We start from the raw sequence: 24,268 nt of genomic DNA, 5'->3' as shown, positions 1-24,268 counted from the left end.
TTCTAAGACTATCTTTGATTGGTTGATGCTTTGCCTTAAGCAGTGTGCATGGAGAACGAACGGTGTTTGAACATCAGTGGATAACGGTATAATAGGTGCATAACCGACCTAAACCCACTGCCAACGAAGCGACTCTGTTTGGCGATCGCGCTGCACGGGAAATGGGGAGGGCTTGTTGGTGCCCGTGGCCCTCCCGATATGTATTTCCCAATTGGATGGCCAAAGATATTGAATTCTCGGATTGATGATGGTCAAGAGAAGCTCAGGAAGATATTGTGTAACAGAGACCGGATACTGTTTGCTGTATTGTCAGATTCACAGATAACGATATGGTTTTCTAAAGTAAGTCACCTGAGTAGGCTTTAGCCCCTTGTTCCTGGCAGACTGATGGCCAGTTGTTGTTCGACAGAAATGGTTGGAGCTGTTACGGAGAAATCCTGGCACCACATTGTCACCCAGATGTGCTTTGTCAATTAGTTTAATCCAATGTGCTAAATAACAGATTTTTTGTGTTTTTTTATTTCCAACTAGCATGGATACAATTGTTTTTGGTAATCATGCAATATGTTAAAGGTACTAACCCATCCCTTGCTGTCATTGTTTTCACAATTAATTTGGATTTTTCTTGCTAGAAAGGTGGAAAGTACAGGATTGGGAGAGGGCATAATCAAGTTTGAATCCGGACTAAGCATTGTGTGTGCCATGGCTTGTTTTAAAATATTGCCTAGCAAAACTGGTTCATTTTTTCTCTTCTGGAATTTTATCTTCGACATCATGAGCATCACCACAACTGCCTCCCATCATTGATAATTGTTTTGAGTGGTGAGTGCCTAATGCTGCTTACTTAAATTGGGGCAAAATGCTAAATTGTGCAGCTTTAGGTGTGCTCAGGTGTGCTCAGTGTTGTGCTCAGAATTCATGAGGGTTTGATTCTGGTTAAAAGTAAATTTAACAAGAATTCCAAAATATTTGAATGTAAAGGAAGCAAACCATGTGCTTAATTAGTGCACAGATAAAAGAGGGCATGCAATGCTTTGCAGTACCCACAATTAGTACCAAATGATTAGCCAAATTTATGTTATCATTCATTACTTAGATGCATCAGTATGCTGTGATTTTTGTTTCAGCCTGCTCTGCCCATCACATGTCACAAAAGGTCACAGGAGTCACTGGAGAAACATGGAACAAATATTGATCTGCAATGGAGACCAGACTCCACCATGTTGGTTATTACGGTGAGACATTGCTTTTCATGTGAGCTATTGCTTTGTGCTGATCACAATATGCTAGTCACTTTGCCATAATAGTTGTGCAATTATGTTGGTGATATTATTTACACTGTGTGCACTCCTGGCTGTGGCCATCATAGGATATGTCTTGTCTAACTCAAATTGTTATGATCATTCTGGCAATGCACAAGCCTGGTTGCATTTGGTATAACTTTGCCAGTGATAGGCAAGGGATGACCCATACAGCAAGTAACATGTATGGCTGTATTTCAGACATCAAAAAACTTTCTGTTGTTTTTCCACCTGGCTGTGGACAGTGCCAAGTCTGGCCTGTACAGCCAGACAGACTCTCCTCAGGCAGCACTCCGTCGGGACAGTCCGGAGCTGTTCATCAAGGAGCAGATTCCCCCACTTGTCTTCTCCAAGGTAACCTGTCTGTGGATCATTGGGTACTCCTTATTTGTGAATGCTGAAACCTTCAGATGCTCAGTATTTCATATCCCTGATCAGCTTCATGGGTTTTGCACAGTAATGCATATATGTGGAATGGCAGTGTGCGCCTGTGTTGGGTGGCAGGAGGCACCTGTGTTAGGTGGTGGGAGGTACCTGTGTTGGGTGTCAGGAGATATTTGTATTGGGTGGGGGATGCTGCTGTTTGGCACTGATGGCTGCTGGCTCGGCCACAGGCCTTCCAGACGGGTCTGGATGCGCCGCTCACCTGCGTCACCAGCATCCGGGATGAGCTAATGGTGGCCACGGCCTCGGGCCACGTGCTACGCTACCGCTGGGATGGCACCATCAACTACGACTACTGCTTGGACCTGCGGCGCACGCCCTTCTCCGTCAACCAGCAGGTCTCTATCGGTAGGTGACGCCATCCGAACGCGACGCCACCGAGCCTCGGCATCCAGCCCTGTCGGCCAGCTATGCACAGTACTGTTGGTACCACCAGACTGCTGACTCATGGCCTGGTCTGATGTGCAGAAAGCATGTGGCTCACCCCAGTCCTCAGGTACGTGACTGTGTCTGTCACACCATACTCCTATCGCCCAGAATGAGTCTGAGTGTCAGGCCATGTCCGCTACATCACGGAGATGTCACAGAATCCTGATGTCTGTCTGCATCTGCCCATCACGATAGCGTCATGGGGAGCTGGTGTCTGTCCACCACATAACAGCACCATCATGGAGCACTGATGTGTGCCAGTTTGGCTCATTGTGATCATGGCGCATTCACGGAGCCCCAGGTGTCTTACTCTGTCTCTTGTATCATCATGGTACTGCCACTGGGCCTCGGCGTCGACAGATCCCACTTGATCACGCTGCTGCCTCGAAGTTGAGCATAGATCCTGTGATGATGCCTCCGGCCGCACCCATTTCAATGCAGTGCCTTTACCCAGCCCGGGACCTTTTTCTGTCCGCCGTGTCGTGTCGCAGTGCTCTCCTTTCTCGGAGGCGCGGCTGTCCGATTGGACCCTCCACACCACCGTGCGTGCCCCCGCCGCCTGACCGGTGCGACGCCCCCTGACGGAGCGTCGCCGCGTCGGCCGCCGGCAGCGATACCGATCCAGGAGGAGGGCGTGCACGTGGTGGACATGGAGTACTCGCCACTGGTGGGCGGGTTTGCCACAGTGCTCAGTGACGGCCGCGCCGCCTTCCTCACCGCCTCCTCGCTCAAGTTCGACCCCAATGTGAGTGGTGGCCTTCCGGTCGGGCGCCGACGGGCTGAGAGGTTATGTGCGTTGTCCGTGATTTTACATATTTTCGCTCTCAAAGTGTCTTCCACGGAGCTTAGGTGCCCTCAGCTGTGTGCCATGCATTGGGATGGATATCTTGAGTTATGGAAGAGCATGCTAGAAGCTTTTACGCCGGAATTTTAAACCTCCCTCATAAATGATCATTTAGATCTGGAGCGTTGTATAAATGAGGCATGTAACGAGATCCCCAGACACTTGACCGTCTTTGTCGCTCTATTTCGACCTACTCCGGACCTACGTCTGAGCTGCCGGCGTTACGGTGTAGGGTGATGACTATGTCCCGGACCCGTGCCACACCGTCTGGCTATGGGCCACTTCGAGGCTGTAATCCACAAGACTCGCCGTCGCGGTTACTCCAGTTTAAAGACCACGCGTACATTTCCGCGTCATGTTCGCCTCGGCCCTTGCCACTTCCGTCCCGCGACGGACGTGTCAGTCTCGTGACGGGCGTCCACCCGCCGGAAGTATTTATCTTGCGTGACGACGCCACATGTGCGACGTTGTCGCTATTGTCTTCCTGCCCGGAGTGAAGCGAGCTATCTGCGTTGTCGCCGCGGTGCACATCCCTGTGACGCCAGCGGGCGCCGCCGTTGCCTTGCTGACGGTTAAAGGCCCTTTTCGCAACATCTGCGGCCATGCAAAGCTATGCTTTTTTCCTATAACGGATCCGTGCATCAGGATGTTATTATCCATGCGCCTGACGTTGACTCCCGCGCCGCTCCCCACCCGTCTGGCTGCTGCGGGTCTGACCGGGTGGTGTGGCCGTGCTCTGCAGTCGGTGCAAGGCATCTGGGCGGCCTCGGTGTCGGACGCCACCTGCGCCACAGTCAGCCACAAATACCGGCTCATCGTGTTCGGACGTTCAACGTGAGTGGTGGCGCTAGGTTGCTGGCGTTATAGTTGGCACCTACTGGTGTGATTAACGTATACCGCGGCAACACAAAGGTGTTCCGTGGATTAGAGCCACTAGGTCGCCTGTGTATCCAGGCTTCTATCCGCTTGGAGGTGCGTGCGACACGCGAGCATTCTGATGAGGTTTAAGTAGTCAACGACAGCTGGATGACAAAGTGGCCATTTGGCTGTCGTTGCTGGCGCCTCTGTGGGGTTGTTATTGTGCTCTTGCTGTCATTCGGGTGGTCTGGCCGCCATGGAAATACGCCGCAGGCTGATTAGCACCAGATCGCCTCCCGCGGACGGCGTGGCCTGAACCACCAATAAGCAACTCCTGTGAAATGTTTGATAGGGGTGGGGGCAAGATTGCTTAATTGGGATCGTGCTCGGCTTCCGCGCGGGGGGTCCGGGTTCAACCCCAGCTCGTTGCATCGGAACGCTATGACTACTGGCGTGGTTGTCGTAAGGGGCTGACAGCGACATGCGCCGCGCATCCATCAATAAGAATACACCTGTGCGCTACCTGACGCCTGGCCGCGGTGACCCTCTCACCTGACCCGCGCCGATCGCGTGGCCCGCGTGACCCGACCGATGCCTGCTCTACGGCAGCGGCGAGTCGGTGGTGTGCTGTGTGGACGAGTCCACGGGCGGCCTGCAGGTGCTCCACCGACTCATCCTCTCCAGCAAGGACTTCGCCGGCTCGCCAGGACCCGTCGGTATGCTCCCGTGTGACCGGAGCCCGGCGCCGGCCGGCTGTCCGCAGCCCGGGGTGTGTGTGGCGCCGGTGGCCCGACGCTGACGCGACCTCGCCGGTGCCGGGGCGGGTCCGGTGGCCGGTTTTCCGTTTTCGGCTGGTCATGCATGGTATTTCTCACACTGGTGCTAGATACCATGGCTAGATATGCACGGTTTAGTACATATGTCCAGAATGTATATGTACTCGTAACAAATTTATCGATCAAATTGGATTTTAATAATTGCATCAATGTTATATACCAGACTTTCCTCATGTGTTGGGCCCTCCTAAACAGTCAACTTGTCTTACTTTGGCGTATTGCGTGACTGTCACCAGCTGCCCAGCCCTGAGGCATCCTGTGAGGGCAGCTCAGAATCCGTGCCGAACCCGTGACGGTTCCTGTGACCCTGGCGCCGCCGCCGCCGCCGCCGCCAGGTCGTCGGTGCTGGACGCCGGACGGCTGCGCGCTGGCCGTCACCTGGTCGTGATCGGTCCCCTGACTCCGGTGCCGCCGCCGCCGCCGCCAGGTCGTCTGTGCTGGACGCCGGACAGCTGCGCGCTTGCCGTCACCTGGTCGTCGGGCGGTCTGTCGCTCTGGTCCGTGTTCGGCACGCTGCTGGCCTGCACGCTTGCCTGGGAGGGCGACGTGGTGGCCGCCGTCAACATGGAATGGGGCGCCGAGGGCTATCAGCTCTGGCTGCTCAACGCCGGCCGGCGCGACGACGACGGCTTCGCCAACCGGCTCATGCAGCTGTCGTTCGTCAAGTCGGCCCTCTCCGTCAACCCGTGTATGGTGTGTGCTGGCGGGGGCCGCTCAGGCCTGAGATCGGTGGCGGGTTGGCAGCTTCTGGCAGCGTTACTGGCGCCCTAGCCGCGAAGTCGAATGCCCAAACGTTTTCTCCTGGTTCACATTTTAAGGTGCCTTGAACTGGCCGCACGCGATCTTGGCAGAAAGTTGTGCTGTCTCTCATGTGGTGGATGTGATTTTGCATTTGCGCGTGGGTTTCGATACCCACCGCCAGGTCAGGCTGTGGGCGTGTTCGCCGCCTTGGGGCCACCGCTGCGATCGCTACGTGTCTGATTTGGTGCGGCTCGGTCGTCGCCAGAGTAACCAGGAGCACGTGTGCCTGCAAGGCGAGGACCGCGTGCTCATCAGCTGCGACGGTCCCGTGTCGCTGGGTGCCGCTGGTCAGACCAGGGCCGGCAGCAAACAGTGGATCACCGTGCCTGTGCCGCACCTCTACGTGGGCAGCAACTGGCCCATACGCGTACGTACAGGCTCCTCGCTCGTGACCACGTGACCCTGACCACAAGGTCTGGGCGCGCTCTTGTGGTGATTATTGTCGAGCGTCGTGGTTAGGTATGGATGTTCGCGCGGATGCCTGATGTGCTAGTGTAGAGAAGAAGATGTATTGCGGCATTCAAAATGCTACAATTAATGCTGTGCTGGCTTAAAGGACACAGATGAGCTGTTCAGCTCTGCAGCACGCGTATGAAAGCACGTGTCCCCTCGGCTCGACGTGCAATCTCAGCCGGCGTTTGAGCGCCAGCGCCCGTGGCGGGTGTCCGGCCGTCGGCGGGGTGGCGTCGCCTGAAGCCCCTCTCCCGTCGCCAGTACACGGCGCTCGACGACGGCGTGCAGCACGTGGCCGTGGCCGGGCGGACAGGCGTGGCCCACTACTCGCTCGCCTCGCGCCGGTGGAAGCTGTTCGGAAATGAGAACCAGGAGAAGGACTTCGTGGTGACGGGCGGCTTGATGTGGTGGCGCCAGCTGCTGCTCATGGGCTGCTACAACATCGCCCAGAAGCGGTGAGCCCCCAGCCGGGAGCGCGGCGCTCCGCTCCGGGTGGGGCCCTGCCGGCGGCGCAGTGAAACGTCGCTTTTCGCGTGAAAATGTGACATTTTTTGTGCGTGAAGCAGCGTGGCTTGGCAGCATGGTGAGGGCTGGAGTAGCTGAGTGTTGCATGATTCGGCTGTGCGATTTATGTAATGTTTTAGCGAGCCTTGCCGATGCGTATTTGCGATGGTGCATTGTACGGTGTGCTCGCGATGTGTGTCGTGCTGGTCATGTGATAACCAACGCGCCGGTGGCTTGTGGACACTGGCCGGCGCAGTGTGTTCGACCTCCACCCACGGCGTCTCATTTCACCGGCAAGGAGTGGAACACTCCTTCAGGTGGTCGCCTCACGGCTTTGCATGTCATGTCAAGATTACTAGAAGTATTTGCTGTACAGGCCTGGTCCAGATCGTCCCGAGTTTTTACTGTCAGGCTGGTGAGCTCATCGTCGACACAAACGTTGCTCAACCGGACTTCGCTCTAACGCCAATCGAGAAATCACTTCACGCGACGCCATTCGTGGAAGGATTAAATGTTGTTTGCCAGATCCACAACACGCGACTGGATCCTCAAAGCCGGTCGCAGTGAGCCGCGCGCGCCGCGTGCGGTGAGCGCCTTCATACTACGGCTCCGTACCTGTACCACATTGTCGGCCGGGTGCGGACGGGCCTTGTGTGGGGAGCCACGCTCCCGGCTCTGCGCTGGCCCAGGCACGCGGTCGCCACTGCCCGTCATATCCTCCAAACCTGAAGTCGAAACCGAAGCCTCGAGAGCTCGGGCATGCCTTCTGCAAAGATGACGTGTCTGAATGCGCGCTTCCACGATTAATCCTTCTCCTCACGATCTTGTTTTGTTTCAGCAAAGATGTTTTCTATTGGGGCACTGTGAAAGACGCAGTGCATCGGGGCATTCCACCGATAGGCCAGTGATCCATTCGCCTGTGCGTGCTTGGTCATCTTGGCTACGGTCGGCGCTCGCGCGCCCGTCTGATGCGGCGCCTTCGCAGGGACGAGATCCGGCTCTACCCGCGCGAGTCGCGTCTGGACAACGCCTTCGTCCAGGTGACGCCCGTGGACGCGCAGGTGCTGTTGCTCAACCTGTACCAGGACACGCTGATCGCCTACTCGGCCGACAGCCACATCTCGCTCTACCACATCCAGGAGAGCTCCGGTAGGTGCTAGCTTATCTCGCTCTACCACATCCAGGAGAGCTTTGGTAGGTGCTGACACATCTCGCTCTACCAAATCCAGGAGAGCCTCGGTAGGTGCTGACACATCTCGCTCTACCACATCCAGGAGAGCCCCGGTAGGTGCTAGGTTATCTCGCTCCACCGCATCCAGGAGAGCCTCGATAGGTGGGACCCTTCTTTAGGACACTTCTCGCTCTACCACGTCCAGGTAGGTGCATAGCAGACCCTCACGATGTGTGTGTGTGGGGGGGGGGGGGATAAAGTGAGCGCCAACTCATTTTTCAATTATTCTCAGCCCGCGAGATGACCGCAAGAAAGCATCAGTGAAACCTCACGGCAGTAACTTAGTTTTGAGATTCGCTACCAGCTGTCGTCCGCTTTCTCATAAACAGTTCTCATTCCAGCCGGTATTTCCATGCGCGTTGTTTGCACAAGTGTGATGCGTCGCGAAATAATCAAAGTCGACTAGCGATATTGATCTTGGTTGTGGTTGAAACGGACGAGGGCACCCCGGCGCTTGTGTCGGCACCTCACCTGGCGTCCGCGCCGTGCCGACCCTCCCCCCGGGCAGATGGCGTCCGCCGGGGTGCCCCGCTTCTGACCGGCGCGCTGGCCGACCGGCAGCCGACCCGACCGTGGCCGAGGTGCGCCGCATCCAGGACATCGACATCTCGGCGCTGACGGCGCACCCGGCCTGCGTCGTCTCCGTGTCGATGTCGACGCTGCGCATGGAGCCGAGCCGCCACCGCTCGCCGATCGCCCAGTCAATCCTGGTCAACATCTGCGGCCGACTGCTGATGCTCCAGCGCGACCCGGAGGAGGCCGGTCGGCCCGTCGAGGCCGCCGCCAAAATGGTGAGGGCGCGGCGAAGGCGGCGCGTGGCGCGTATGGGATGTACGGTGGGTGCACGCACTTGGGCTGTACAGGCGGGCAGACTGATGGGATTGAGGGTATGCGGACGCGGATTATACGGTTTGTCGGACCATGTCCTCTGGACAGACACGACCAATTCTAAGCACGGCCACCTGACGTTGGTGGTATTTGGGGAGGTTGCCTAGCCGAGGTATTTGGGGAGGTTGCCTAGCTCGCTGGAGCGTGAGATGCGCTGGAGGTGCGCTGGACCCCGCAGGTTCTATCCTTGGTACCTGTGCCCTAACGCTGACCTGACGCTGACATGACGCGGATCTGACGCTGACCTGACGCTGATCTGATGCTGACATGACGCTGACATGATGCTGGCTGACGTTGACACGACGCGGATCTGACGCTGACATGACGCGGATCTGCCGCTGACCTGCCGCTGACCTGTCCGGCAGTTCGGCTCGTCGGTGCTGACGCCGACGGTGCTGGCCTCCATGGTGGAGTCTGTGTGGTGCCCGGGCACCATGTCGCACCGCATGAAGCTGGCCGACGTGCTCTGGATCAACAGCGGCCAGCACGGCATGCGCGTGTGGCTGCCGCTCTTCCCACAGCACGGCAAGGCACACAATTTCATGTCCAAGCGGATTATGCTGCCGTTCCAGTGCAGCATCTACCCGCTCGGTGAGCAGCCGGAGTGTGACTCGCCACGCGCGGCGATGTTGGGCCGTCACGCTCGCCCGCCGAACTCTGCTGTGGCTAGACTGGTTCGAGGCCCGTCCCGCGCTGTTTCAGGTTTAACGTGCGGCGAATTGCGTGGTTGTTTTTGTGCGACCACCTGCCAAAATGGTCTCATCGTGGACGCGTCGCTAAGCGTCAAACACCGTGCGGTTTTTGTGCGAGCACCTGCCAAAATGGTCTCATCATGGACGCGTCGCTAAGCGTCAAACACCGTGCGGTCGTCCCGTTGCCTGCCTTTGTATCGAGCGGGCTGTTTTGGCGTCCTGGTGTCGCGCGCGGCCGTCTGTGTTGACGGGGTGGCCGGCGGCCGTCGCTGTGGTGACCGCACCCGACTCACGCCGTCTCCTGTCCGGCCTGCAGCCGTCAAGTACGACGACGCCGTGATCCTGGGCGCCGAGAACGACACGGTCGAGTTCCCCGGCTCCGGCTGCGGTCGGCTGCCGTACTGCGCCGTGGAGCGGACGGTGAGCCGAGCTGACGCCAAGGGCGGCGCCGCGGCAGCGAGGCCGCCGCTCGTCCCGGAGACGCGCCGCGGCCGCCGCTCGTGCCGGAGACGTGCCGCGGCCGCCGCTCGTGCCGGAGACGCGCCACGGCCGCCGCTCGTGCCGGAGACGCGCCACGGCCGCCGCTCGTGCCGGAGACGCGCCGCGGCCGCCGCTCGTGCCGGAGACGTGCCGCGGCCGCCGCTCGTGCCGGAGACGCGCCACAGCCGCCGCTCGTGCCGGAGACGCGCCACGGCCGCCGCTCGTGCCGGAGACGCGCCACGGCCGCCGCCTGTCCCGGAGACGCGCCGCGGCCGCCGCTCGTGCCGGAGACGCGCCACGGCCGCCGCTCGTGCCGGAGACGTGCCGCGGCCGCCGCTCGTGCCAGAGACGTGCCGCGGCCGCCGCTCGTGCCGGAGACGTGCCGCGGCCGCCGCTCGTGCCGGAGACGCGCCGCGGCCGCCGCTCGTGCCGGAGACGCGCCGCGGCCGCCGCTCGTGCCGGAGACGTGCCGCGGCCGCCGCTCGTGCCGGAGACGCGCCACGGCCGCCGCCCGTCCCGGAGACACGCCGCGGCCGCCGCTCGTGCCGGAGACGTGCCGCGGCCGCCGCTCGTGCCGGAGACGCGCCGCGGCCGCCGCTCGTGCCGGAGACGCGCCGCGGCCGCCGCTCGTGCCGGAGACGCGCTACGGCCGCCGCTCGTGCCGGAGACGCGCCACGGCCGCCGCTCGTGCCGGAGACGCGCCACGGCCGCCGCCCGTGCCGGAGACACGCCACGGCCGCCTCGGCAGCGGGCCCGCGCGGCTCTTGGGACCGCTGGTCTTCAGTTGTACACACTGGCTTGGCGAGCGCCCTGTCTCAGCACGTTAGCGCCACCCACTTGAGCTAAGTGTGGTCCGTGCTTGGACGTGACTGAGTCAGTGACCGGGCGCCAAATGACGTCAGTCCGGTCGGTGTCGGTGTTCTGCCGTCCCCGGCTGTCGTACCCGGCTGCTCCGCACTCCTCCCAACCCAGGCCCGCCGTCTGTCCTCACCGCCCGCCTCTCGGCCGCCAGAGCCAGGTGTACCTGCAGCACATTCTGCGCCAGCTGCTGCGGCGCAACCTGGGCTACCACGCCTGGGAGATCGCGCACCGCTACACACACCTGCCCTACTTCTCGCACGCGCTCGAGCTGCTGCTGCACGAGGTAATCGGGCACGGCGCGACGCGGCCGCGCTCACCATCGCAGTGGTCACGCAGCGGCGTGTCAGCAGGACTAAGCTAACGTCAGAGCAGTGCAAAACGCTTGCAGTAAAAGCCTGAAGAGGCCTTGGTGTTGTACATGCAGTAGTGATATGCACGGTATACGTTCGAGTGCGTTGAGCTCAGATCCGTGAGTTCGCATTTCGCCAAGTGCCATGCGGTGTCGTCATGGCTATTCAGGGGATGATTGCTCGTTACCTACGTTACCGCGTCGCCGACGGAGCGACGTGGCGTTGTGGGTGCGACGTGCGAGATGGTTCGAATCGAGCTCACCATCGGCTTCGCCTGGCCAGGTGGTGGAGGAGGAGGCCACCTCCAAGGAGCCGATCCCGGACGCGCTGCTGCCGCGTGTCATCGAGTTCATCCGCGAGTTCCCCGTCTACCTGGACACGGTGGTGCGGTGCGCGCGCAAGACCGAAATGGCGCTGTGGTCCTACCTGTTCGCGTCGGCCGGCCAGCCGGTGCAACTGTTCCAGCAGTGTCTGCGGCTGCAGCAGCTGGATACGGCCGCGTCCTACCTCATCATCCTGCAGGTGAGGCGGCGGCGGGCGACGGACGGAGCGTGGGCGCTGGCGCTGGGCACCCGCCAGGGGCGGGCGAGGCTGATCTGACGGCGCTCAGTGGAGCATCGCTCTGTCGGGAGTTGAGGCTTTGATAAGCATTGTGTTGGAAATTAGTATGCCTTGAACTGTAGGACGATATGTCTGGATTTATCTTTATCGTGCCTTTGTTTTTTTTTATTTTGTCGTTTGATGTTTTATCTTGCCTTGCATTATGGCTTGCTAGATAGTTCGGCGCGTTATTGATTTTGCTCACAATACGACACAAATGCTGTGCTAGAGAGTTGTTCGTCACTGGTGCGCCATGGGTGCATGGTGTCCATCAGCTGTCAGGCGCCGTCTGAGACGTGCCCCTCCCCAGAACCTGGAGACGGCCGAGACGAGCCGCCACTACGTCACCCTGCTGCTGGACGCCAGCCTGGACAGCTGTCGCTGGCGGCTGGCGAAGGACCTCACACGCTTCCTCAGAGCCATCGGTACGGACCGGGCCGGCCGTCGCTCAGCGGACGAGGACTGCGGCTGTCGGGGCTCCGGCGCGTGCCACGCCCCGCGGCCCGACGGTCGTGGTCTACCCCGGCGGCGCTGCAGCGTCGTCCGTCACGTCGTGCAGTCGTCACCCGCTGCAGCGTCCTGTTTGTGGGCTCGGCTCACACGCTACAGGAGTTCAACGGCCATGTGCATAAGCTGCATGTCTTATATGCATTACTGAGTGTCCTGTGCACTGTTTACTGACTGACTTTGAGCTCGGAAACACTGGCGGATCAGATGCCCCCTCCCCTCCCCCCCCCCCCCCCCCCCCCGATTGCGGCTGCTACGTACGTGAGTCTTTGTGGGGTCTGATGCGGTATACCTTGCCATTTGGTGGCCAACGGGGCACGCGAGGCGCTGTGCCGACCTGAGCCGCTCCCCCGGCTGTCCGCGTTGTCAGACCCGTCCGATCTGGAGTCGCCGCGGGAGCTGAGGCAGCAGCTGTCGCACGTCACGCCGCCCGTGTCGCCCAACGAGGAGGACCTTTCGCTGGTGTACGGCACACTGCAGGTACGGCGGCCAGCAGCCGCACCAGGGGGCCGCTGGTCGGGACTGTGGGGCGGCCCCGAGGCGACTGAGCGAGTCAGCGGCGCTGGGCCGGTTTGTGCCGGTCCCTGCCACCCCTGAGCACCGGCCCCTGAGCGCCGGCCCCGGTCGCCGTGCCGGTCCCTGCCACCCCTGAGCGCCGGCCCCGGTCGCCGTGCCGGTCCCTGCCACCCCTGAGCGCCGGCCCCGGTTGCCGTGCCGGTCCCTGCCACCCCTGAGCGCCGGCTCTGGTCGCCGCCAGGTGCGCGGCCGCAGCCTCAGCACCTCGGCCAACCCGCGTGTGGAGCACAAGGAGGTGACGCGCACCAACAGCGACCAGCGGGCCGTGCGGCGCAAGTCAGCCGGCCAGGAGCGCACCGACGCCGCTGAGCTCGGCCAGCAGCGGCTCTTCATCGACCAGGTGAGCCGCAGCGCCCGAAGACCCGCTGGGACGGGGGGGTGCGGGGGGATCGGCGTGCCTGATGTCGTTCCGGAGGGCCTTGTGCACCGTTTTGCCACGCAGGGATCGTTTTCTGCAAACGACTTGCCAGTAATTGATATGCTGACATGTGTGTGAAGGATATAGCAGTATCGTCCACGGAAGACCCACACGTAAAGAGCAACAAAGATTTATTTCGAAGAAAAAATGAGTTTCTGTATGGGCACCGTATGACCAACGTAGTCGGTGCGCCCCAGCGCCCAAGTCGTCATCAAAAGAGTTTCTGTGCGTACAAATAGACACACCAGTCATTCACAGCACTGCCGGCGTGTTTTCACCCAGCCGGCCCCACCCGCAACCAACCTGGCGCCGCGCACCGACAGGTGCTGGAGCGTCACGCCCGCAAGCTGTTGACCAAGTGGCGGCTGCGCGACCTGGGCAGCTTCGCCGCCCACATGGAGTTCCACTTGGTGGAGTGGCTGCGCCGCGAGCGCTGGCGCGCCGCGCTCGTCGACGACCTGGTGGCAGCGCTGCGCCGGCTGCACCTGGATTTCCAGTGGCCATATCCTGTACCGCCGCAGCCGCTGGGCTTCTTCCTGGCCGCCGGCGAACGCAAGGACTCGGCCGACTCGGCCGTCCAGCTGGACGAAGCGGCTGCACGCGCTGCACGTGCACACTGGCGACAGCGGCTACCTGAGCGAGGCGGCGCGCGCCGGGCCGGCGCCGCCGCCGCCCGCCGAGACACCCTCGCCGGTCACCCAGGACGCCCGTCTGCTGCCACACGTCACGCGAGGTCAGGTTCACGCCCGGCCGGCCCGCTCCGCAGCGACGCCCGGGCGGTCAGGAAAGCTGATTTTTTACGGCGGGCGCTCAGGGGTTCCCCGTGACAGTGAAGGTCAAGGTCGCCTTATGCTACATGCCATCTATGATCGCTGAAACCGTGCGTCGCCGACATCCGGGTTCGAAGTGTCTCAGGACATGTAATGTCATTGTTACACTCATCACGCCAGTTTCGCGGAGTGTTGGTGACGGGCGTGAGGATCTCAGCTGACGCCGTTACCGGTGTTACGTGTCTGGCTGCACCTGGCGCGCCCGCCGTGACCCCGAGACCTCCGGTCCGCCAGGCGGCGCCGACAGCGCCAGCATCATGAGCGAGGAGGGATCCTCCACTTGGGCGGAGGAGGACGTGACGCCGCTGGAGACGCCCACCAACGGCTGCGGCGGCCAACTGCTGCAGCTGGACGTGGCAGCGCGAGGCACGCAGCAGGCGGAGGTGCAGCTCAGGTCAGCAGGGACACAACAGACTGAGGTGCAGCTCAGGTCAGCAGAGATACACAGCAGGTGGAGATGCCGCTCAGGTCAGCAGGGACACCATAGACTGAGGTGCAGCTCAGGTCAGCAGGGACACAACATAGTGAGGTGCAGCTCAGGTCAGCAGGGACACAACAGAATGAGGTGCAGCTCAGGTCAGCAGGGACGCAACAGAGTGAGGTGCAGCTCAGGTCAGCAGGGACACACAGCAGGATGAGGTGCAGCTCAGGTCAGCAGGGACATGCAGCAAGATGAGGTGCAGATCAGGTCAGCAGGGACACGCAGCGGGCTAAGGTGCAGCTCAGGTCAGCCACGGCAGGATGAGGTGTAGCTCAGGTCAGCGGTGGTCCGTTGATGGGTCCAGTTGGTCGAGCACGGTACGCAGGTGTCGCCAGCTCGCTCACAGCGCCGTCTGCTTCCCAGGTACCTGCTGCAGATCATGCTAGAGGCCGAGTGTGTGGAGTGGGCGCTGCTCATCTCGATCGTGTTGCGGGACGCCATGGCCGTGGTGCGCACCGTCCACCTGACGGGCGCCTCGGACGGCCTGGGCCGGCTGCAGGCCGGGCTGCGCGCCCTCCACGCCTGGACCACCACCGAGTGGTGCGTACGCAGCAGCGGGCCGGCCGAGCGTGACGCTCGCCCGATGTGAACCGCGGCTCGCGGCGCGCGGCGCGCTGGTGTCGACACGCGCCGACGCTGATGCTGTGAACCGGGGCTCCAGAGGTAGCCGTTAAGTGTGTCGCACATGCTGTGTGGGGATGTATCCCGCTCGACACGCGTTCAGCGGCTGTATCATCCAGAGTGCGTCCGGATGCCGCGCAGTGCGCTTTGCTGGTGTGGCCGCGATGCGGTCTGCGAAGGTAGCTGACCGTTCCACCCACCGTTCCTCTGTTTTCTATGCGCTGCTAACGGCCGCCGGTTGTGCCGCAGCGTCGGGTACCAGCCGTTCCTGCAGGTGGTCGGCCGCCAGCTGCTGGCCGAGAGCCCGTCGCTGACGGAGCGGCTGGCACCGCTGCCGTCGACCCGCTCGCGCACCGTCAGCGGCGCCGGCTCGGGCTCGACGCTCACCGAGGAGCCGGAGCCGGAGCAGGAGCCGGCCGCCGCCGAGCCGGAGCCCGAGACGACCACGGCCGCCGGCGCCACCGCCGCCGCCGGAACCGACCGCCGCCCCGAGCCCGACCCGGAGCCGGGCGGCTGCATGCTCATGTAGCCGGCGTGTGGGCGGCGCCAGGCCGCCCCGTGCAGGCCGACCCCGCCTGCGCCTGCGGCGGGAGCGACCGGGCGCTTTTGCGCCGGCGGAGGGAGCGGTCGCCACCTGGCGGGCGTTGGCCGTGCGACGCGAGCCGACCCGGCCTGCCACAGCCGTCCGTGGCCTGCAAAGACATCGTGCCAACCTGTGATACCGCGCCGGCGAGTTCCCGCCGCTGTCGGGTATTTTGAGCGAGCCGTTTTGGCCGGCGCGCGTCCGTCACGGACCGGCTCCAGTGTACAATGTGCATCATTCCTGCCATGCCGCGGCGTGACGTCACGGAACGAGAGGCGTCAGCTGGCGGCAGCCCGTCGCCCGTCGTGCCGCCCGGTCATATCTTCTCTACCGATATTTATGAGCGGAGTGTCGGGAGAGCAGGCCCGGCGGTTCTGTGGGGACTGGGCCCGGGTCCTCGGGGCCTAGCTTCGGCCGATCTGTTGGCCCAACGGGCGGAGAGGATGACACCTAACCGCACCGAGCAATACAACTGAGAATCATGAGTCTCCCCGCGTCGCGACTGGGTTTGGGCCGTTCAAACGCGCTGGGGACCGCTGCCGGACACGCGCGCCGAACGGATTCCAAACGCGTATGATGGACTAATAAAAGTATGCCACGTGCGTGCCGTTACGCTTTATGGAACGGGGCGGACGAGGTGCGCAGTATTCACAATGGCAGAGGCAGCTTCGGCGGGAAGCCAATCCGTTTCTTCTGAGCAGGAGACTTGCGGGGGCTGCACTGAAGTTGACGCCTGAGAGACGTGCGCATCAAGAGCCTGGAACAACTGCTTAATTTATCAAGAAACAACAGTACCAAGGAAGCGAAGTGAATATTATGTTCGGCTATCTGCGCGTCACCTCTGGGTTTGCGAATGCTTGCTGCCACGTTTTAAAAATAGCAGAATAACACACGAAAGCCTCTGTAGGGCGATTAAAGAGTACCGTTACAGACGAGTGAAAAAAGCTTCTGATTTATCGGATATGATCAATGACAGCAACGGACACTTTTGCGAGTCAATTGATAGGAAAATTACGGAAGTGGAAACAAATTACAACAGACAGGACCATATCACAACAGAGCATACCAGCCAGACGAAATACAAAGCTCAGTATTGGTCTGTACTCGCTGACGCTTGCAGCGTGGGCTTGTGTAGCGCACGTGCCGAAACGTCAACGTTTCGTTCCATAAGCAAGCTGGGCCAAAAGATGCTGCGAAACGCAGTAGTTTTAATCAGGGTAGTTTTTAGCAGGTGGCGTGTATGTACTACAAACTGTACTATACCAGTGCTGACGTCACAGATCAGTGGTGACAGCATGGACATGATATGTGGGTTCATGGGCGGATCCAGGTTTTGTCATGGGGGGGGGGGGAGGGGGGAGGCACGCAACATTGTGGGGCCCCCTGGACTTTCGGGGCCGCTCCAAAAATGTCCTTACATTTCGGTCATTTATGCTGACATTTTGGTCCTTACACATGAGGTGTTTCGAAACGACAGGCGAAATAAACTTGAGCTGGCTGCCATCAACCATCAAAGCCAAGCCCGGACTTGATTCCGAGCTTTTGTATTTATAAGTTCTCTGTTCTGGCGCCTCGCTTCCGGCTCACTGGTACACTCAGCACGTTCCAATTCGCTGCTGTATTTGACACGCGTCACAGGCACTCCACACAGTCCGCCTCGCTTCCGGCTCACTGGTACACTCAGCACGTTCCAACTCACTGCTGTATTTGACAAGCGTCACAGGCACTCCACACAATCCGCCTCGCTTCCGGCGTGTCCGTCGTCGCGCCGGCGGCTCTCCGAGTCTTCTCCTTATTACTTCACCTCTCCTAGCCCCGCCGTCGCCTCCCTCGGGCGGGGTGCCTGGTGCAGGAGGAGGGGAACGCGAGCGCCTCGAAGCGGCGCTTCGCCAGGCTAAGCGAATATTCATTAGCAGCACGTAGGTGTTCTCTGACACCTTACACTACACCCTTCTTAAGAGAAGAATGCCCTCCTCGTTGAATCATTCGGTCACGACACAATGAACAATCCATGGCATCATGAACACATCTCACGAACCTAACTCAACGTGCACAGCAAGACAGGCCCTTAAACGATATCTGTCACGTCATTGCAACTGACTTAAATAACATGTTAACACAAACAATACAAATACACCATGAATTTTATGCTATCGAAATCATGCGCTAAATCGATCAGGAGGCTGTCTCACTCGGGCGCTCCGCTGTTCGCGGTGACTGTTCGAAGACGGTTGCCCTACAGACACAGGGATCTGGGACCTGACGCATTCGAATGGGGACTCGGACTTTGTGGTGATTCATTGGTTCGCATCAGGTTACGGAAGGACAGTGGCGAGGCGGGCTGCGGGATGCGTGACCCGCGCGCCGGGGTAGTGCGCGGGATCGGTATCGCTGCTGTCGCCGGCTCGTCAGGCGGTTCAACCGCGGCCTGGGCTGGTGTGGGATTCGCAGTTTCGCCTCTGCCGGCTGATTCGCAGCCGCCGTTTGGGTTGGAGCGAAATTGGCGGCCTCAGGCTCCTCAGGTGGACACCCAGCCACGTCAGTCCCCTGCGTCACTAGCAGACAAAAATGGTGCTGCTGGTTCAGCCCGTACAGCTGTCTGCTGTCCGTCTATCGACATCGGTACGCCGGTGCTAGCGTGACTGCCTGAGTCGGCACCTGACGCTGCGACTGTGCTGTTTGGCTGTGCGGCGCCGCGGCCGGCGCAGTCCGGTGTGTTGGTGTTGCCCCGCAGTGTTGTCGTTGCGCGGCTTCAACCGATTGTGATAAGCCACCAGTTTCCTGCACCTGCCGTCACACAGCTGAGTGCGGTAGTTTAGCTCACCTGCTTGTGCAGGCACCACCAGGGCCGGACGGCCTTGTGACGCTCGCCTCGGGCGGGCACCTTCCGGAGCAGGTACACCTCCGGAGCAGGTACACCTCCGGAGCAGGTACACCTCCGGAGCAGGTACACCTCCGGAGCAGGTACACCTCCGGAGCAGGTACACCTCCGGAGCAGGTACGCCTCCGGAGCAGGTACACCTCCGGAGCAGGTACACCTCCGGAGCAGGTACACCTCCGGAGCAGGTACACCTCCGGAGCAGGTACACCTCCGGAGCAGGCACACCTCCGGAGCAGGTACACCTCCGGAGCAGGTACACCTCCGGAGCAGGTACACCTCCGGAGCAGGTACACCGCGTCACCCGCCTGGCAGGGGAACGGCTTGAACTTGCCACCGTGCAGACCTCGGTTTGCGGCGATGGTCGCCTCTGTACGTTATACGCTTTCTGCAGTCCCAGGCGGAGGTGATCCACACAGGCCGAGAGCGTCTCATGTTCTGTTTCAGCGGTCGCTGCAGACCCGATACTGACCGTGGCCGGCAGTCGCGGTTCTCTCCCCATCATTATGAGGTACGGGCTGCAGCCTGTGCTGTCATGCACTGCACCGCGATAGCCGAGGAGGAGCAGTGGAAGATGTTCTTTCCATTCGCGATGGCTACCATCGAGGCACCGCGAGAGCATGTCGAGTATGACCCGATTAAACCTCCCGCACACCCTGTTTCCGGCCGGCCAACCCGGTGGCACCTGTATTTTGCTGATCATCAGCAGACGGCACATTTCTTTGATCACCTTACCACATAAGTTTGCTCCTTGATCGGAATTAAACCATTGTGGCACGCCTCAGCGTGAGATAAATTCTTTGACCAGAACAGGAGCCACCTCGTCAGCCTCCTGAGTTTTCAAGGGATACACCTCTACCCACTTCGTAAAATGGTCTATCACCACGAGCAGATGCGTGTACCCGTCATCAGCCTTTGGCACGTGCGTGCGTCAGCATGTCGATTGCCACTTTTTCGAGGGGCGCTTCGGCACTCAGGTTGCCCAGGGCAGCGCGCGGTTTAGGCGTCGGCATGTTGCGAGTGTCACACTTTTCGCACGTTTGACAGAACTTTGAGGCGACAGCATCCAGTCACGAGGACCAGAACCGGTTATGAATGGTTTTTGTGAGTTTCTGGGCGTTGAGTCCGCCTGTCGGACCCGCATACATTGATTCCAGAACTCCGTTCACCAGCTGGTTGTGCAGGATAGTTTGGAATTGTTCAGTATTTTTTAGCCCTGTCCTCACAGTGCGACAAAGTAGACCTTCTGATAGCTTGGGACGATCATACTGCCTCCACAAAGCTTTCTCGCGGGGATTTGCTGGAGGGCCCGAGGGGTTTTCCTTGTCTATGACCCACTGCATGGCGGTAGACATTGCCGAGTCTTTTATTTGCCCCTCTCGCAGGAAGGCAGTTGGCCAGGATGTCGCATTTGGCGAGTCGTCCCTGTGGGCAGTGTCTGCCATGTTGCTGGGAGAGGGGTTCTGTGCGGCTGGCCCAGACGCTGCCCGGATTGTCGTTGCCGCGGCGCCGGGCGCCCGACTGTCCCGCTCTCTGACTGGGTCCGGGGCGGCGACGGCGGGCTCCGCGACACCGAGAGACTCGCCATGGAGAAGGGGCAGGGCATTCCCGCTCCCTGTGGCGGCGGCGGCGGGGACGGCGTCAATCGCATTCACGGCAGCTTCGCGGTCACGAGAAAACGAAATTTCCTGGACGGACTGAGCTGCCTGGGAGACGTCCTCTCGGGTCGGCAGTGGCATACGGGACATGCCGTCGGCATCGCCATGGGCCAGACCGGGGCGGTGACCACAGTAAACTGGAAATTACCCAGTGTTTCCAGCCACCGGGCGAGCACCCCCTGGGGATCGCTGAAGTTGAACAACCATTGAAGGCTGCTGTGGTCGGTTTGCAACACAAACTTCCGTCCCAGCAGGAAGTGAAGAAATTGCGTCACAGACGTGACCACCGCGAGAAGCTCTCGTTTTGTCACCGACAAATTTTTCTGGCTTTTTGGGAAGGTAGCGCTTGCGTAGGTTATCGCCCTCTCTTGCACATGTTGCACCTGTAGAAAGCAGGCTCCTATCCCATGGTCGGATGCGTCCATGTCCAGGATGAATGGTTTTGCTTCGCCTTCAAAGCGAGTCAGAGCCCCCACTGGTGCCGAGGTCAGCACGTCCTGCAGCTTGACGAATGCTGCTTCGGCCTCAGGCGACCCGTCAAATGGCACATGTTTTTGTGTCAGCTGCGTCAGTGGTGCAGCAACCCTGGCGAAGTTGGCCATGTAGCGGCGAAAGTAACCAGCCAATCCCAGGGAGCTTAGCAGCTGATCTGGGATCTGGATCTGGATCTGGATCTGGATCTGGATCTGGGCTCTGGGCTCTGGCCAGTCCACCACTCTCTGTACCTTTTCTGGATCGGAACTGATTCCGTCTTTTGAAACTCGAGGACCCAGGTACGTCACCACTGGTCGGGACAGCTGGCATTTTGCCGGGTTTAGAGAGAGGCCTGCGCTGCTAAGGCGCTTGAGCACTCTCTACAGGCGCTGCAGGGCCTGACTGATCGAGTGGCCGTGGCCATCGATGTCGTCATAGTATGCCAGACATTTCTTCCGCGCCAGTCCGTCCAGCACGATGTTGAGTCGCCGGGCAAACGAACTCGGTGCCCCGGCGAGACCGTAACCGCAGCACCGCCAGGCATACAGGCCCCAGGGCAAGGAGATGACCGTCGCCCCTGTCCTCCGGCGCGGCCTCCATATGGTTATACCCAGACTTCAGATCTAGGATGCCGAACATGGAAGTGCCAGCCAGGGACTCTAGAACATCATCAACTCTAGCGACCGGACCTGCGATAGGCCGAGATCTGGGTGATGCTGTTTACTCTGCGCATGTCAGCACAGATACGCAGTCCGGCCCCACCGCGTTTGCGGACCTGTACCAATGGACTAGCCTAGGCACCATCACTCTGTTCCAGGATGCCCTTTTCCACCAGATCATCTATTTGAGCCTTGACCTCGTCGCTGAGGTGGGGCGGGATGCGTCTCGGCGCCTGCCTGATAGGCGGATGGTCGTCCGTTGGAATGGTATGCTGCACCAGCGTAGTGAGCCCCACTCGCCCTTCAAACAGGTGGTGAGAACTTGTCAACAATGTTTCTGCCCGTGCCCTTTCCGACTCCGTCAGCTCCGCTGGGATTTCAATCGGCGGGATTTCGGGACATTGTTGCGCTGAGACCGCGTCGCATATTTCTGCGCGATCATGTTCTCTGTGCACATATCGGAAGTCGGAGTCGAGCGATCCAGTTTGGTGTTTTCTGTACACCGTCACACATTGTTGCGACATATTTATCAAAAGTACCGGGAGGGCCTGACCAGGTTGAACCTGCGCTACTGCAAGTATCGTCAGCAGGTCCGTATCTTCGTCACCTTCCACGAAAGCTGGACCCTCATCATCAGCATGACCATCAATAACGCATTCCGGCCCCGGCGGCACCGACCAGTCCTGCCGTAGTACTACGCGGCAGACCGACAGACCCTCCCGGCCGGCTGCACCTCCCACTCTGTTTTTGTCTCGGCCGGTTGGCTCTGGCTACCCACCCATGGCCCGCAGTGCCTTACCCACGGAGGGCGGCGGCCCGGCCCGGGTTGTTTTCGCGGAGTCCGGGGTCTGAGTCAGCTGATGGGCTGGCGGCGACTGGGCCGGCGGCTGAAACACGAGGCGGCGAGACGCGACATCAGTCAGGCAGCGGTATCGTTGGAAAAGTCCCAACCCAAAATGCACTCGGCGTCCCCGATGTGGTTGCTGAACACTGCTAACTGACCATAGAACTCGGGCAGTGCAAGGGCTACGGAGGCGGATCCTAGAAGTCTGACTGGCGTTTTTGATACTTATTCGGCTGTAATGGTTGTAGCGTGTGCGACAGCATTGGGTAATTTGCTAAAAATGGTGTCTGATATGAGAGAGATAGAAGAGCCGGTAGTCGACCAGGCAGTAACATAACACACCGTTTATCTCGCCAGCGGCCGACAGACCTGCACTGAGGGAGACACCCGGAGTGGCAATCACTGCCGTCGTGCTGGAGTCCCTCCTGCCGCGTTTCCCGGGTTCGTCGTTTGACGGCAGGCCTGTTGATGGTAGTCCGGTCTATTGCAGGGTTGACAGACTGCATGTCGGTGCCGGCAGTCGGCTTGTAGGTGGCCGGTAGTACCACACGCGTAGCAACGTCGATTGACGACGTGGGGAGAGTACAGGCGACCGTTGCCTCGGGGTCGGCGCGACTCGGTTTGCTGCATCCCCAGCTGAGAGTTGCGAGTTAGAATCTGGTGTAGGATGCTGTCAGAGGCGGCCCCTTGTCCATTGTTGTTGACTTCAGCGCGAACGTCTGCGAGGGCGGAGCTTCAGCAGTCAGCAGGTGTCGCACCTTTATTACTGCCGCGTCGTAATCGGCGGTTCCCGTTGCAACGAGTGCGTGGCAAAATCGAGGTGGAAGGGCCTGGAGCAGATAGCTGAACAGCAGGCCTTTGCTGGGACCCTGCTGTCCCGGGAACGCCTTTGCAAGTTGTGAGATAGGCTGACCAGGAATAAATCGAAGCTGGTGGCCGCCGGGTCAAATCTCATTTGTGACAGTTGGATATGCTGAGCGTCCAGGGAAACTGGTGGCAGCCGGGTCAAATCTCATTTGTGACAGTTGGATATGCTGAGCGTCCAGGGTGAGAGGCACAAAAAAGTTGCCGAGAGCCGTCCCGACGAATTCCAGAGTTTCTCGCTGTTCCTTTGTCGGTGAGGTGAATGCAAGCTTGGCAGCGCCGCCCAAACACAGGGGGAGAAATGATAAGACCTGTGCGTCTGTCCATGCCGGGGTTTGTGACGTCACGAAAGACTTGGAGGTCAGCGGTGAACGCAGACACCGTTTGGCCCACACCACTGAATCGGGGAACTGGGATTTGGATACTAAAGGATGCCATGTTGAATCCAAACAAAGCAATACAGGGTTGTTTGTGTCCGACGTCAGACAAGTACGTACTAGCCTTTCTAAAACCAAGCCGAAACACTAGCAAAACAATTGCAAGATTAAAAAAAACTAAACGTAAGAACACAACAGTTGCACGATTAATTCATAAACGACTATTGTGAGACGTAGCACTCACGACTGTTTGGGACCGTTCCGTGCGCAGTAGAGGGGTGTGGATCTTGGGAGCCGCCGTCGGACCCTGCGCAGAGTTTTCTGTTCCCTTGTTAGCTCTGCGGCGACTGGTCCGCTGATTGTCCCTCGCCCGGTAAAAAGAACGAGTCGGCGTCGGGAAGGTGGAGGGCAGATCCTGGACGGAGGCTGCGGTATCGGTTCATTGAGACGACGGAGAGGGGTCCGTTTGTGGTGGGAGTGGTCACAATACAGGACCGTTCTGCGCGCAGTGGAGTTGACCGGTGGCGATGGCTACGGTGGGGCGAGCACTGGCGGGGCCGCCTGGTCAGCCGCGGGTGAGGCACACCTGCTGACAGGGCCACGATGGAGGGTGACGAACAGCACCATCGAGCTCGGATGGACTGGACCAGGTTGATGACAATTTGGCGGCAGAAGTCATCACAAGCCTGGCGGTGAGCGCTGAGCTTCGTCGTGGTAGAACGTAGCTTGGGTGAGTAAGATGGCCAGATCGACGATTGGCGCGCGTTCGAATTGATATAATGGATGGGCTACACCGCTGCCACCAGTGTAAGTTCTGCTGTCCCGCCGGCGCGTCCGTCCTCGCGCCAGCGGCTCTCCGAGTCCCCTCCTTTGCTACTCCCCCTCTGCTGGCCACCGCGGCGGCCTTCCTCGCACGGGGCGCCTGG

The 24,268-nt window shown here is 60.1% G+C and overlaps 1 protein-coding gene across 1 annotated transcript; it reads left to right on the top strand.

The window, feature by feature from the left end:
* The first annotated feature begins 120 nt into the window (after positions 1-120).
* Rich (Guanine nucleotide exchange factor subunit Rich) lies at positions 121-15,724 on the top strand. Its single transcript, XM_037211967.1, is given in 25 exon segments — positions 121-342; positions 1,128-1,235; positions 1,503-1,655; positions 1,916-2,093; positions 2,786-2,919; positions 3,761-3,852; positions 4,486-4,592; positions 5,140-5,405; positions 5,719-5,880; positions 6,228-6,421; positions 7,456-7,619; positions 8,263-8,492; positions 8,955-9,180; positions 9,598-9,701; positions 10,774-10,905; positions 11,255-11,494; positions 11,883-11,997; positions 12,450-12,559; positions 12,837-12,995; positions 13,397-13,806; positions 14,138-14,264; positions 14,266-14,297; positions 14,748-14,924; positions 15,255-15,410; positions 15,706-15,724. Coding segments are annotated over 25 exon segments (3,939 nt in total). The 5' UTR covers positions 121-198.
* Positions 15,725-24,268: the final 8,544 nt, after the last annotated feature.

This window comes from Pollicipes pollicipes, unplaced genomic scaffold (genome assembly GCF_011947565.3).
Source record: "Pollicipes pollicipes isolate AB1234 unplaced genomic scaffold, Ppol_2.1 Scaffold_3087;HRSCAF=3621_pilon_pilon_pilon, whole genome shotgun sequence".
NCBI lineage: Eukaryota > Metazoa > Arthropoda > Thecostraca > Pollicipedomorpha > Pollicipedidae > Pollicipes > Pollicipes pollicipes.
Note: the sequence above shows the minus strand (reverse complement) of the source record. Positions and strands in the feature narration are given on the sequence as shown.